The sequence below is a fragment of the Nansenia antarctica genome (assembly GCF_963989245.1).
Source record: "Nansenia antarctica genome assembly, chromosome: 17".
Taxonomy (NCBI): domain Eukaryota; kingdom Metazoa; phylum Chordata; class Actinopteri; order Argentiniformes; family Microstomatidae; genus Nansenia; species Nansenia antarctica.
This window is the reverse complement of record NC_137687.1, coordinates 2,737,710-2,753,496: the sequence shown is the minus strand read 5'-3', so window position 1 is coordinate 2,753,496 and position 15,787 is coordinate 2,737,710. Positions and strand designations below refer to the sequence as shown.

Below are 15,787 nucleotides of genomic sequence, written 5' to 3'. Positions count from 1 at the left end.
GATCCAAACATGGGGCACTGATGCACCTCCTACTTCTATCAACTTCTCTACAGTTGGTATTTGTTGATGACAATCAAATATATTTTAGACACTCTTCTTCCTTGTATGAACCTGTTTGTCCACATTGTATCACCTTATGATGCACATACTGTATATAGGGCACTGATTCACCAGTCTCTGGTATGATAACATGAGATGGAGACCATTCAGGTGGGCTGATCAGGAGCTGTCCATGGTCCTGCACAGGGCTGCGTTCAGATAGAAATACATCACATAGAACAAGACATGCCTCTCTGACATGTAGAGTAGAGTGTAGAGTAATCATGAGGTCACACAGTTATTTGTTTCACAAACACTGTATTGATATTGACACAGTCATCATCATCATCATAATAATAATATTAAAATGAAGGAACTTGACTACTGGGCTAGTTCAGGCTAGTAGACTAGTGCTGCCACTATGGCGCCTCTGTCAGAATGAGAAGGAGGAGGCAGAAGATGATACATTTATTGTAATAATTACAACTAAAACACAGAGGCACCATCCTCTCTGACCACCAGCCTCAGATCTGTCCATTTGGACTTGCGGGGCTTCACAAGAGCTACACTGACATTCACGCACACACAAGAAAATAGATTCACAATATGTACATTGGATAGATAGCTCCATAATACAGCATCTGAACTCAAAACACACAACTTTAGCAACTCTTACACACATCCACTCTCTCTCCTCAGAGACTCAGGTCTCAGAGTTCATCATCTGTCTGATTGATCATATAATGATTCATCTGGATTGTTTCACAATTAGTTGCATTTCCAGAAATAAAATAAAAACAATAAAAGGTGATAAAAGAATATACAGAGAAATGTCACGCTTCTGTTTTGTCAGTCTATTGCACTTTTTCACATATTTCAGAATGAGAAAATAACCAACTGGTTGTCATCAACTGCTGTAGATAGGATCTGAGGCAGGAGTATTCATAGCTTTCAGTCACGTGGTTTCTTCCCTAACAACCACCAACCTGACGGGCAAAAAGTATCATAGCAACATCGCGAGTGGACGCAAACGGTTAATAAAATACAAAGGTTCCATCTCACAAAACATAATGGAATGTAAAAACTTTGACGCTCAATATCTCTGAACTGCCCTAAACGGAGATAGAACCTTCTCATTCTAAACGGAGATAGAACCTTCTCATTCTAAACGGAGATAGAACCTTATCATTCTAAACGGAGATAGAACCTTATCATTCTAAACGGAGATAGAACCTTATCATTCTAAACGGAGATAGAACCTTCTCATTCTAAACGGAGATAGAACCTTCTCCTAGTGCTTTTCCACTACCGTGCCGTACCGAGCCGGGCCGAGCCGGGCCGTCTTAGCTACCCTTCCTGACTAGGAACTACTAGGAGCTAACGGTACTTTCGGGCCAGGCTGTGTGTGACGTGCGACGCTGCAGACCGTTGATTGGTCAATGGAAATCGTCATACCGATGTTCATAGATTTCATCGCTAACCGCCATTTTTAAATACCACAACAGATTTCGCTCTCGGAAAACGTCACTTACTGTTTCTGTAATAACTGTAATTAATAAAGATTAGACACTTTTAAGTCCCACCTCAAAACCTACCTGTTCTCCCATGCACACAACCTTCCCTACCCCTAACCATCTCCACTAACCCTGCCACCCCCCTCCCCTCCCCTCCTGGACATCGCTGTGTTAATTGTTCCCTGTGCCTGTTTGTTAACTATGGGCCAGTTTCACAGACAAGGCTTAAGCCTAATCCTGGACTAAAAAGCATCTTCAATGGAGATTTTACATTGAAAGTGTGATTTAGTCCAGGACTAGGCTTAAGCCTTGTCTGTGAAACCGGCCCTATGTGTTCTATGCGCTCATGTTGCTCTGTTGCTTGTTGTTTCTGTGTTTTCTGTTTTTCCCATATTGTCAGCGTCTTTGAGCCCCGGAAAAACTAGTTTACACAGGGTCACTGAGCCATGAGGAACCCCAAACCCTGGGTAGAGGGGCTCAGTGAACGTGGAGTGGAATGTGTGCAGGAGGGTCAGTGTGCCGGAGAAGACCCTGTAGAAGGACAGCGTGCCGGCCGGCCAGTCCAGATACACTCCTACCCTGCTGGAGCCACCGGGCGGGACAGGTAATCGAGTTCTGTTACTATTGTGCCAGACAGAGTAACTGCCGTACCAGTCCGAGCAGAACAGACTCCAGGAGTTGCATCCCAACACGCAGTCGTCACCCTGTCCTTTCCTGCCGATTCTTTTATAGGTCGCTCCTATAACATTCCCATACCCCCTCCAGTCTACCTCCCAGTAGCAGCACCCAGTCAGACCCTCTCTACACAGCACCTGTGGCCAGTAGTCAAACCTCTCTGGGTTATCAGGATACGGCTGCTCCTCTTCCCGATGCGTCACCTTCCTGTTCTCCTCAGACAGAGAGAGCTCTCTGTGTGCTGTGTTTGGGTCCAGCGTGAGCTCACAGGCATCTGATTGAGAGGGCCAAAATAATCAAATCAATACAATTGAATAACTTACAATATTCACAATGTGATCTTGTTATGGTAACATAATTATTTTTCACAATATTGCTTATTAATTTAAAATGTTTTACAAGGGATACAACTAATTTACATTGACTAATATGTTAGATGTACATATGAATACAATACTGGTGCTCTGTTTGAACTCTGCTGTACCCTGATTCTTGAGTAATATCACAGTCCTAGGCAAGGCAAGGCAAGTTTATTTGTATAGCACATTTGAAGTGCTTTACATACATTATCAAAAAATACAGCAAGAGGAGCATAGTAAGAAAAATAATATTGACAATGAATAAAAGCAAATATAAGAAGTAAATAGATAAAACATTTAATAAGACAATAGTTAATGGATAAAAGATGAATAGAAGTGTTTGTGTTTAATCATAACTATTGCAAGTTCATATTGCACATAAGCGTTTTTAGCTTAGATTTAAATATTTTAAGGGTTTGGGCCTGTTCGATTTTTCATGGAGTTTGTTCCAGGAGCATGCGGCAGCGTGACTGAAAGCTGCTGCATCGTGTTTTGTTTTCACTGTTGGAATGATTAGCTGATTAGTCTCAGCTGACCTTAGGGGCCTATATAGGGGAATCTATATAGGGTGGGAGGAGATCTGATATGTATTTTGGTCGAAGACCAGTTTGCGATTTGTATGCAATTAGGAGTACTTTGAATTCAATTCTCTGAGAGACTGGTAGGCAGTGTAGGGATCTCAGGATTGATGTAATGTGTTCAAACTTGATGAGCTTCAGCTTACGAACAGCCCCTTTAGATAGGCCTGTTAGTAGACCATTACAATAATCAAGTCTACTCCAAACAAATGCATGGATGAGTTTTTCAAGGTCTTGTTTGGACATGAAACCTCTCATTCTTGTTATGTTTTTTCAGTCCTGTTCTCTACAGTGTTGGTGACTTACATTTGATAGGCCCCGATTTGAGCCTGCACTCTCCACCATGGTCCACACTGTATCAACCACAGAAGAACATACAGTGGTTGGATGACACACTCACAATCATGTGGGAAATAGATAGTGTGCATTAATCTCATTGATGCATCCAGCCACATATTCAGCCTTTACCTGAGTGTCTGTAGTTTACAGAGTGGATCTTTCTGTACAGCAGAGAGCAGCGCCAGTCCTGAGTCTCCTGGGTGATTGTAGCTGAGGTCCAGCTCTCTCAGGTGGGAGGGGATATACCTCAGAGCTGAAGCCAGAGAAGCACAGCATTTCTCTGGGACTCCACAGCCTGACAACCTGGGGAAATAGTGTCACTCCATCTGATATCAATAATCTGATTACTCCTCACTAATGTACATCTTTACAGCTTTAAATCCATTGTATTTAAGTTAAGTACATTATAATGGCCCTAGATACTCATGCCCAAAAGATGTCACCTCAGTGTCTGTAGTTTACAGTGTGGACTCCACAGACCAGCAGAGAGCAGCTTCACCCCCCTGTCACGTAGATCATTATTACTGAGGTCCAGCTCTCTCAGGTGGCAGGAGTCTGAGCTGAGAGCTGAGGCCAACGCTTCACAGCATCTCTTTGTGAGGTGACATCCATTCAACCTGATTGAAGAATACAAATAAAATAAATACATGTAGCCAAACGATCACTGTGGTGCAAGAATTCATGAGTGAAAGTTATCGTTGCTCTCAACAGGGGAGCAAGCAACCATGGAAATATTTGTAGTCACTGGATTTCTATATCTGGTATAATGTATTTGCTAGATATTGGGTTAGTGCAGTATTGTGCAGCCCCATGAGCTGATCTAAGGCCAGGTGGGTCAGGATTTAAGGAGGGCAAACATATTCAGAGAGTGAAGACAGAGCAGCCCCACCTCCCACCACACACTCACACACACTACACAATATAGTAATTGATTGGAAGATAATGTACATTGTCTGTCTCAATCATTGAGCCTTTCAGTGCAAGTATAATTAATTCTATAGAATGATAATGTAACAGACACCTTGGAATGACAACAAGAATAGTCTTAGACCTCACCTCAGTGTCTGTAGTTTACAGTGTGGACTCCTCAGTCCAGCAGAGAGCAGCTTCACCCCCCTGTCACAGAGATCATTATTACTGAGGTCCAGCTCTCTCAGGTGGCAGGAGTCTGAGCTGAGAGCTGAGGCCAACGCTTCACAGCATCTCTCTGTGAGGTGACATCCATTCAGCCTGAATGAAGAATACAAATAAAATAAATACATGTAGCCAAACGATCGCTGTGATGCAAGAATTCATGAGTGAGAGTTGTAGTTGCTCTCAACAGGGGAGCAAGCAACCATGGAAATATTTGTAGTCACTGGATTTCTATATCTGGTATAATGTATTTGCTAGATATTGGGTTAGTGCAGTGTTGTGCAGCCCCATGAGCTGATCTAAGGCCAGGTGGGTCAGGATTTGAGGAGGGCAAACATATTCAGAGAGTGCAGACAGAGCAACCCCACCTCCCACCACACACTCACAATATAGTAATTGATTGGAAGATAATACTGTCTATCTCCACCATTGAGCCTTTCTGTGCAAGTATATCTCATTCTATAGAATGACAACAAGACACCTTGGAATGACAACAAGAATAGTCTAAGACCTCACCTCAGTGTCTGTAGTTTACAGTGTGGACTCCCCAGTCCAGCAGAGAGCAGCTTCACCCCCCCGTCACGTAGATCATTATGACTGAGGTCCAGCTCTCTCAGGTGGCAGGAGTCTGAGCTGAGAGCTGAGGCCAACGCTTCACAGCATCTCTCTGTGAGGTCACATCCTTTCAGCCTGAATTGAGAAATAAATACAAGTTAAGTAATTTTGACTCAGAAAAATGTTTACATTTGATTTGATAATTTGTTATATTATTTCCAGTTGCATTTTTGCCATAGCCGTTATGTTAAAAATAAAGTAATTGCCAGGAGTGGATTTCTCCAAACCAGTGTACTATGACTGTAACTGGCTCTTTGTCGCTCATTATTGGGAGTTGAGACACAAAGCGACTGAAAATGATGGAGCAAGTCACATAATTGTGTGTCAATAAAACAGGTAAGCCTAAATAATTAATTAATTAATTTTGACCAATAACTCAATTTCTTCAGTTTAATCTGTAAATCATTAACAAGTGATCAAACAGCATGAAGTCACTTTGCCTATTGCATGAATTATGCATTGTTTGTTGTGTGTACTATGATATCAATAATACATTTGTGTGTCAATGAAGAATGAAAAGGAGGCGATCAAGGACCATGTTTTTACTTTTGACGAAGTACACAATAGTGATGTTTTAGATAATCAATTAATTATTTTAAATGATCAAAGTCTTTCATTTAGTTTTAGTTCACACCAGGTACTGTTTGTTAGGCTTTGTTATGAAGAGGATTTTTGGTTGTATTTTTCATCAAGCTGCCTACTCGCTAATTACTATTCTACAATGGTTTTCATAACACTGAAATTATCCTAATGTACGTTTAATTAGAGTAATTCTGTCCGTCTACTTACAGTGCCGTCTGTGAGGCTGTGAGCACTGGTAGCAGCCTCAGAAGATCCTCCTCTGATCTGGAGTATTGCTTCAGGTCAAACACATCCAGCTTCTCTTCTGAAGTCAGCAACACAAAGACCAGAGCTGAACACTGTGCAGGTGAGAGTGAGGCTTCTGAGAGACTTCCTGAGCTCAAGTAGCTTTGGATCTCCTCCACTAGAGAATGGTCATTCATCTCGTTCAGACAGTGGAACAGATTTGTGCACCTCTCTGGAGAGGGATTATCCCTGATCTTCTTCTTGATGTACTTGACTGTTTCCTCATTGGTCTGTGAGCTGTTTCCTGTCGGTGTCAGAAGGCCTCGTAGGAGATTCTGATTGGACTCCATTGAGAGGCCCAGGAGGAATCGCAGGAACAAGTCCAGGTGTCCATTCTCACTCTGTAAGGCCTTGTCCACTGCACTCTTGTGTAAGTCGATCAGAGGTTTGCGTCTGGGTGATGACCATAGCGTCCAGAGTGAGGATACCTGTTTGACCAGTGGATTCTCATTGCTGCTGTTGAATGTGAGGAACACATATAAAGCAGCTAGAAACTCCTGGATGCTCAGATGCACAAAGCTGAACACCTTGTGCAGCCCACACTCCTCTCTGAAGATCTGAGTGCACACTCCCGAGTACACTGAGGCTTCTGTGACATCAATGCCACACTCTCTCAGGTCTTCCTCATAGAAGATCAGATTGCCCTTTTCCAGCTGTTTGAAGGCCAGTTTTCCCAGTGATAGAATTAGGTCTTTATCCCAGTGTAGATCTCTGTCACGATCTCCAAGGTACTTCACATTCCTCTGTATGGTCTGAAAGACCAGGAAGTGTGTGTACATCTGTGTCAGAGTCTTGGGCATCTCTCCTCTCTCTGCTCCACCCAACAGTCTCTCCAGAACATCAGCTGAGAGCCAACAGAACACTGGTATGTGGCACATGATGTGGAGGCTCCTTGATGACTTTATGTGTGTGTTGATTCTGCTGGCCAGGTTCTCATCACTGATTCTCTTCCTGAAGTACTCCTCCTTCTGTGGGTCGTTGAACCCTCGTACCTCTGTCACCCGGTCAACACACTCAGGAGGGATCTGATTGGCTGCTGCAGGACGGGAGGTTATCCAGATGAGAGCAGAGGGAAGCAGATTCCCCTTGATGAGGTTTGTCAGCAGCACGTCCAGTGAGACTGACTCTGTGGCATCACAACATGTTTCGTTGTTCTGGAAGTCTAGAGGAAGTCGACACTCATCCAGACCATCAAAGATGAACAGAACTTTATACTTGTCAAAGTTGGAGATTCCTGATTCTTTTATTTCAATGAACAAATGACCAAGAAGTTCTTTCAAACTGCGCTTCTTCTTTTTCATTAAATTCAGCTCCCGAAAAGGAAGTGGAAATATGAACTGGACATCCTGATTGGCTTCTCCTTCAGCCCAGCCCGTAATGAGCTTCTGAGTAGAGACTGTTTTTCCAATGCCAGCGACTCCCTTTGTCAGCACAGTTCTGACTGGTTTGTCTTGTCCAGGTAAAGGCTTAAAGATGTTGGTGCATTTGATTGGTGTCTCCCGTGTTGCTGGTCTTCTGGATGCTGTCTCAATCTGTCTGACCTCATGTTCCTTATTGACCTCTCCACTTCCTCCCTCTGTGATGTAGACCTCTGTGTAGACCTTATCGAGAAGTATTGGCTTGCCTTGCTTAGCTGTTCCCTCAAACACACACTGAAACTTCTTCTTCAGGGTGGACTTGAGTTCATGTTGGCACACCACAGCGACCTCATCTGATTTACAAAACAATTAACAAGTTCAGTTGACCCAATAACTGCAGTAACTGTAATTACATGTTGTATTAATTAGCAAGTTGTTATAGTAATTATGTATATAGTATGTAGTGTAGTTGAATTATATATTACTACTAGGAAAGAACAGTCCTTATTTCATCTGTGTTATAGGAAACTGTCCAACCCTGTTACTATGCAATTATACACAAACAACTAATCGTGACGTTAGAATTATAAGGTTCTATCTCCATTTTTGGTCAAAATTTAGTTTTTTACATAATCTGATCCATTAGGTGTTTATTAATGCCTGTGTGGTGTTATTTTTAAAATGTTTACATTTTTTAGTTAGTAATTAATACAATACAAAGGTTCCATCTCACAAAACATAATGGAATGTAAAACCTTTGACGCTCAATATCTCTGAACTACCCTAAACGGAGATAGAACCCTATAATTCTAAGCTCACGTAATCTTGTTACTGGAGTAATTACAGAGATACTAAGTTCTAGAGGCAACATAATATAAGAGTAACCAATTAGGGATATACATAGTAATTATAGTTAGTGGTGTTTATATTTCCAATAATATTTCAGCCCAGTAACACTTCTCTGTGAAAACATGTCTCTTACATTTCTCCAGTGTGTCAGCGAGCTCCTTCTGGTTCATGTTCCTCAGGACGTGCAGTGTGATCTTCAGAGCCCCTTCTCTGGCACTGCTCTCCTGCTTCTCTTCTTCTGCATCTTCCTCTTCCTCTTCCTCCCCCTGACTCTCAAGGCACTCTGGGTAGTCTTGAGAAATAAGCCTCTTGAACCTCTTCAGCTGATTTCTCACTAAAGTGATGACATTGTCTTCCAGCAACTGAAACATTTAGATTAAAAAGGAGGAGTGAGATAGTTAATAATGGGTAAGCCTTTACACACAGTAGAGAGACTGAATACAAAAATCACATCACTTGACTTTGGCATGTAATTGAAACGAGGAAAAAAAATACGTAGCCATTTTCCATGTCAAACTTTCTCTTTAGCTCACCCTGAATATGGAGGCCAGTTCACTTTGACTTTGGACAGACTGACCACTGGGAATCTCTGACTCTGGTCTCTCCACCTGGTCACTGGGGATTCTGGGTAAAAACAAGAAATAAGCAGATGTCTTTATCCAGAGAAGTGTGATGTGAGGCCCAGTTTCCCAAATAGGTTATAAGTGTACACCGCTACTGAATGTTATTGGCAGCCTCATAGACCACTATGATGATTAAACCTCTAACTAACCTTTGACCAGAATGAGGAGGTCTTTCTGTGAAGTGTATTCCACGATCTATAGACCAGTCACTCTTCATGGACACACAGCTGGGTACAGGTGAGGCTGGTCTCTCCTGCTGGACCCTGTCAAACACAAAGACACCAACATTCTCACATGTTTAACAGAAGATAATGGATGTCGTGTGTTCATATGAGTGTGTGTCTGAGTGTCATCAGGATATTGACTACAAGGAATAAACATCAAACAAACCTTTGACCAGAATGAGGAGGTCTTTCTCTGAATTTAGATGGACGATCCATAGACCGGTCACTCTTCATGGACACACAGCTGGGTACAGGTGAGGCTGGTCTCTCCTTCTGGGCCCTGTCAAAACCACAACATCAGCTTTACTTCTGAAGCCACTCTGTAGATATGCAAAGCCTTTTGGACAGTCATTAAAGGGGTATTGACAAGATTCAGATTACTTCTTAGATAAGTCCGATATTTTCTAGCTATTGGGTTAGTGCAGTATTGTGTGGCCCCATCAGCTGATCTAAGGCCAGATTGTCCAGGAATTGAGGAGAGTAACAGTATACAGAGCCACCCCCCCCCCCCCCCACACACACACACACAATTTGAAATTCTTCCTTTAATGATAAATATGCGCTGAGCTCCTAGAGCTGAAGATGATGTGATTATAAGCTGTATAGCATCCTTGATAGTAGAACCTGAGTTCATTATAGTTACCTGAGGACCTCATGAAACGAACAGGTGGTGTAGGCTCACAGTTAGTTCATCACATCCCCCGTGATACACCTACCCTTGGTTAGTAGGTCCTTGTCTGAAGCATATCGGTGGTTGTAACATAGAGTCGTCACTCTTCACGGACACACAGGTGGGTACAGGTGAGGCTGGTCTCTCCTGCTGGACCCTGTCAAACACAAAGACACCAACATTCTCACATGTTTAACAGAAGATAATGGATGTTGTGAGTTCATGAGTGTGTGTCTGAGTGTCATCAGGATATTGACTCAAGAAAAAAACATCAAACAAACCTTTGACCAGAATGAGGAGGTCTTTCTTTGAATTCTATTGGACCGTCCATTGACCGGTCACTCTTCATGGACACACAGCTGGGTACAGGTGAGGCTGGTCTCTCCTGCTGGACCCTGTCAAACACAAAGACACCAACATTCTCACATGTTTAACAGAAGATAATGGATGTTGTGAGTTCAAAGGCACCCCCCCCCCCCCCCAAGCTGAACAATGATGTCTCCTTGGCAAATGAGCTGAATACTTTTTATGCACGGTTTGAGGCTGTAAATTCCAACAGCCTACAGGCCACTGCAATAGAGTGTAGAGCCACTGCCAATGGAGACCCAGTGTTCAGGCTAACAGAGCATGAGGTAAGGAGGACCTTTAAGAAAGTGAATGAATGAATGAATGGTCTTTATTGTCATTAATACAGTACAGGTACCATACAACGAAATTTAGGAGGGGGGGCTCCCCTGGTGCTTGGAAAAAAAGACTAAAAACAAGAGAGCCAAGGGTAAAACAAAAAAGAGAAAAGAGCTGGTTGACATAAATAAAGGCTATGTACACTATCTACTATACTACTATACTATACAATAAAACACTGTGCTGTACTCTATGCTATGCTATAAATATCCTAACTTTTCCTATATCTGAACCTTATGTACACGAGGGTTGTCATATTGCACATAGTATTATTGCACATTCATTAAAGTGTCGCAGTTAGCAGGTTTAGAATGTTCACAGTTGTATTACAATATTGCACTTATGTTTACAATCTAGTAGCTGCCATCAAATTGTCTAGATTGTCTAGATTGTCTAGATTGTCTAGATTGGTTAGGAGGACCTTTAAGAAAGTGAACAACAGGAAGGCGGCAGGACCGGACGGCATCCCCGGCCGTGTCCTAAAAGTCTGTGCCGACCAACGAGCCCCGGTATTCACTGACATATTCAACCTGTCCCTAGAACAGTCTGTTCCCCACTTGTTTGAAAAAATCCACCATTATCCCTGTACCGAAAAAAACCACACCCACTTGCCTCAATGACTATCGCCTTGTAGCTCTCACCAGACCATAGCCATGAAGTGCTTTTGGCGCTTTTCCACTATCGGCCCGGCTCGGCTCGGGTCGGCTCGCTTCGGCACGCTTCGGCACGCTTTGGAACAGTTCTGGTTTTCCACTATACACAAGAGACCAGGAACGAGTAGGAGGAGTAGGCGACAGCCCTGTGGTGGAAAAGCGGCTTTTGAGAAGCTAGTGAAGGGCTACGATCTGTTCCTCCCTCCCCACCACCCTGGACCCCCTGCAATTTGCATACCGCCCCAACAGATCCACGGAGGACGCCATAGCCCATGTGCTGCACACAGCAGCATCACACTTGGACAAGAGGCAGGGGAACTATGTGAGAATGCTATTTATTGACTACAGCTCAGCATTCAACACCATAGTCCCCTCCAAACTCATCGCCAAGCTCAGGGACCTGGGCTTGAACTACGACCTTTGTCAGTGGGGTCTTGGACTTCCTGACTGGGAGACCCCAAGTGGTGAGAGCAGGCAACTGCACCTCCTCGTCCATCACTCTCAACACAGGTGCCCCCCAGGGCTGTGTTCTGAGCCCCCTTCTCTACTCGCTCTACACACGTGCGACTGTGTGGCAAAGCACAACAGCAACACAATCATCGAGTGTGCTGACGACACAGCTGTGGTGGGCCTGATCTCTGCAAATGACGAGAGGGCCTACCTGGGAGAGGTAGAGAACCTGGCGCTGTGGTGTCAGGAGAACAGCCTCTCCCTGAACGTCAGCAAAACCAAAGAACTCATTGTGGACTTTAGGAGGCCAGGGGTTAGGGACCATAGCCCCCGCAGCATCAACGGAGCAACGGTCGAGAGAGTGAACAGTTTCAAATACCTCGGAGTTCACATATCCGAGGACTTGACATGGTCCACACACATAGACAGCGTTGTGAAGAAGGCACGGCAGCGCCTCTACTTCTTAAGGCGGCTAAAGAAGTTCAAAATGAGTCAGAAGATCCTTAAGAACTTCTACTCATGCACAATAGAGAGTATCCTGACGGGTAACATCACCTCCTGGTTTGGGAATACCACCGCATATTATGACCGCAGCAGACTCCAGGACATTTACACCAAGCGATGCAGGGCCAAGGCTAGGAGAATAATCAAAGACTCTAGCCATCCTAACAACTGCCTCTTTGAACTGCTGCGGTCAGGCAAGCGCTACAGGAGTCTCATGGCCAGCACAGAGAGACTCAAAAGGAGCTTCTATCCCCAGGCCATCAGGATGCTCAATGACTCTCAATGACTCTGTAAGTAAAAACCAAACCAACCAAACCAGACACTTTAAGCACTTTACACCATATTTAAACATATTTAAACACCACTACACCATATGTATACATCCATCAAGCGAATTGCACTTTTTTGTTTTACTGATTTCTCTTGGACTTGTATATCGTGTATTGTATAGCGTATTGTATAGTGTATAGTAGGTGTTACACCATACTTATGACTTGTTTATTTTATTTTATCTTAATTATTGGTACTGTATGAAGCACATTCTCAAGGGGGGGGGGCTGTACAGAACAAAGCATTTGAGTGTGTGTCTGTGTGTCTGGGCCCTGGACAGTCTGGACGGATTGTATGACAGCTGCTGGACTGAAAAAATCAGGTGTAGTGCTGAGGCACAAACATGTACATTTCAAGCCTGCAAACTGTGACACTTTAAATAACGTGAAACAATACTATTGTGCAATATGACAACCCTAGTCGTCTATCTGTACAGTATAGTACAGTGGATTGTGTACATAGCCTTTATTTATTTATGTAAACCAGCTCCTTCCCTTCTTGTGATTTTTTTTCTAAAGTATTTTATTTATTTATTTTCCCTTTCCTAACACCAGGGGAGCCACCCCTCCTAAATTTCGTTGTTTGGTACCTGTACTGTAGCAATGACAATAAAGTCCATTCATTCATTCATTCATTCATATTGACTCAAGAAAAAAACATCAAACAAACCTTTGACCAGAATGTGGAGGTCTTTCTTTGAATTCTATTGGACCGTCCATAGACCGGTCACTCTTCATGGACACACAGCTGGGTACAGGTGAGGCCGGTCTCTCCTGCTGGACTCTGTCAAACACAAAGACACCAACATTCTCACATGTTTAACAGAAGATAATGGATGTTGTGAGTTCATGAGTGTGTGTCTGAGTGTCATCAGGATATTGACTCAAGAAAAAAACATCAAACAAACCTTTGACCAGAATGTGGAGGTCTTTCTTTGAATTCTATTGGACCGTCCATAGACCGGTCAGTCTTCATGGACACACAGGTGGGTACAGGTGAGGCTGGTCTCTCCTGCTGGACCCTGGATTACAAGGTGGAGTTGTATTTTTAAATATACTACTGTATATCAGCTTTGCTCCTAGGGCCAGTTAGTGTGTGTGGCATTGTGAAGGACATTTACATTCACATTTTTGGCATTTAGCAGACGCCTTATTCCAAAGACTTACAATCAATACATTTGAATGCTAAGCATGTGAATCATCAGTCCACCATTCGTGGCAGGAAGAGTAGTCTAGCTCAGGCCCGGGGCCATTGATAGAAGGAGAAACCTTCTCCTATCACCTTCTTCTAAAACTTTTTTTTTTTTTTTAATACTGGAGGAACAGAGAAACAGTACAAGGGGGGCAATAGAAGTTCTTAGGGACACAGTAGAGGGGAAAGCGGGTGTCTTTAGGAGACGCAGTGCTGAGGGGCAGAAGATGTATCAGTAGGAGCAGTTAAGGTGTAACCTGAAGAGATGGGTCTTCAGTCTACGACGGAAGATGGGTAGTGACTCTGCCGTTCTGACAGCCGTGGGGAGCTCATTCCACCAGCGGGGAGCCAGAGTTGTGAAGAGACGTGATCGGGCAGCACGACTGCTGTGCAGAGGTGGTGGGGCCAGTCGGCCAGCCGAGGTGGAGGAGCGGAGTGTTAATGTGTGTTATCGTTGTTTCATTCAGGGGATCCCCATTACCACGGAGGGTTGGGGTGGGGTGGGAGGAGGAGAGTGGGGACCATGTGGTCAGTCCAAATCAATATATTTGTATTGTAGGCCTAAGTAGCTTTTAGGTTTTTAGTGGCCATCTCCCTCCAGGATCCACTCTCCTCCTCCGTGGACAAGCCTTCTAGTGAGTGTTGCAACACTGTCTGTTGTTACAGAACACATTTACTACAGTATTAACATTCTAACATTAATTTGGTTATGAATGAAGTATCTATCTATCATCATCATCATCATCATCATCATCATCATCTTCATGGTAAATGCCCTTCAGAGACTCTTCTCTTACCCCATGGCTTCAACATCCCCAGAGAGACTCATTTTAGAGGCAGTGGTCCCCTCCTCTCTGCACAGACAGACAGACAGACAGACAGACAGACAGTCAGTCAGTCACACAGACTCTCTCTCTGTTTATATAACAACAACTCTCTTTCCTAATAATTCCAAGAGTAAAAACAAAACACGGTGCAGCAGTTTTCAGTCACGCTGCTGCATGCTCCTGGAACAAACTCCCTGAAGAAATCAAACAGGCCCAAACCCTTAAAATATTTAAATCTAAGCTAAAAACCTTCATGTTTTGCACCAGTTATGATTAAACACTTTGTGTTAAACACTTCTATCAATGTCTTTTTTCCATTAACTATTGTCTTTTTAAATGTTTTATCTATTTACTTCTTATATTTGCTTTTATTCATTGTAATTTTTATTTTCTTATGCTCCTCTTGCTGTATTTTTAAATAATGCATGTAAAGCACTTTGAATTGCCCCTGTTGTATGAAATGTGCTATGCAAATAAACTTGCCTTGCCTTGCCTTGCCTTTCCTGATCTCTGGATCACTGGATCTCTGAACCAGTTTGTCCAGAAACAAACACTCAGCCTGACTCTGTTTTACTGCCATGTCTTCTCCTCCCCTCTCCTGTTGTTGATCTCATCTTTGAGGTATTTAGGTGTGAACAGGGCAAGTAGCGTCCTTGCATTTGTGTGGGTGTGGGTGTGTTTGTGTGGTGTGGGTGTGTTTGTGTCTGTGTGTGTGTGTGTGTGTGTGTGTATGCCCACATCTCTCTCTCTCTCTCTGCACAATAGAACAGAACTCTCTCTCTCCCTGTGGTATGATTTCCCTGTAATATAAGAAGCCCGATTAGCGTAGCTCCAGTTAGCATGATGAATAATCGTCACCTTAATTCACGAAAATTACAAATGAACCATATTCATGCTAATTAATGTGAAACTTGGTGAGCATCAAGGCAGTAGTATGACAGACGTGTACCACATTCCAACATGATCGGATGAAAAACATGACACTCAATATTCTGCATTTCCGGCCATTTTTAAATAATAAAATGTTTTACATTTTAGATGTTTTCTCATGAACCGAAAATTGTTACATAGTATGCTTGTGCCAGTCCCTGCCAGGTTTGCAGACAAGTTCATACATGGGGCATTGATGCACGTCATCAACAGTTGGCATTTGGTGATGACTATCAAACATATTTCAGACACTCTTCTTCCTTGTTCCTCTTCTACCTGCGGTCCTCAGACATGGGCCTGCTGTCCACCCCCCGCACCAAACGACAAAGCATTCAGCGGCTGCACCCACCTACCCTCTGGAACTCTCTCCCCAT

At 43.4% G+C, this 15,787-nt stretch overlaps 1 protein-coding gene across 1 annotated transcript; it reads right to left on the bottom strand.

Moving 5' to 3' along the window:
* Nucleotides 1-1,897: 1,897 nt before the first annotated feature.
* On the bottom strand, nt 1,898-15,063 carry LOC308172777 (uncharacterized protein; the record flags this gene model as incomplete). The annotated part of the gene is made up of 14 exons (XM_080547726.1): nt 1,898-2,502; nt 3,472-3,518; nt 3,634-3,807; nt 3,948-4,121; nt 4,561-4,734; nt 5,155-5,328; nt 6,043-7,831; nt 8,461-8,689; nt 8,861-8,951; nt 9,100-9,213; nt 9,891-10,001; nt 10,126-10,232; nt 13,137-13,248; nt 14,972-15,063. The coding sequence occupies 14 exons, from the start codon at nt 15,061-15,063 to the stop codon at nt 1,898-1,900; spliced, it is 3,993 nt and encodes a 1,330-aa protein (XP_080403852.1).
* Nucleotides 15,064-15,787: the final 724 nt, after the last annotated feature.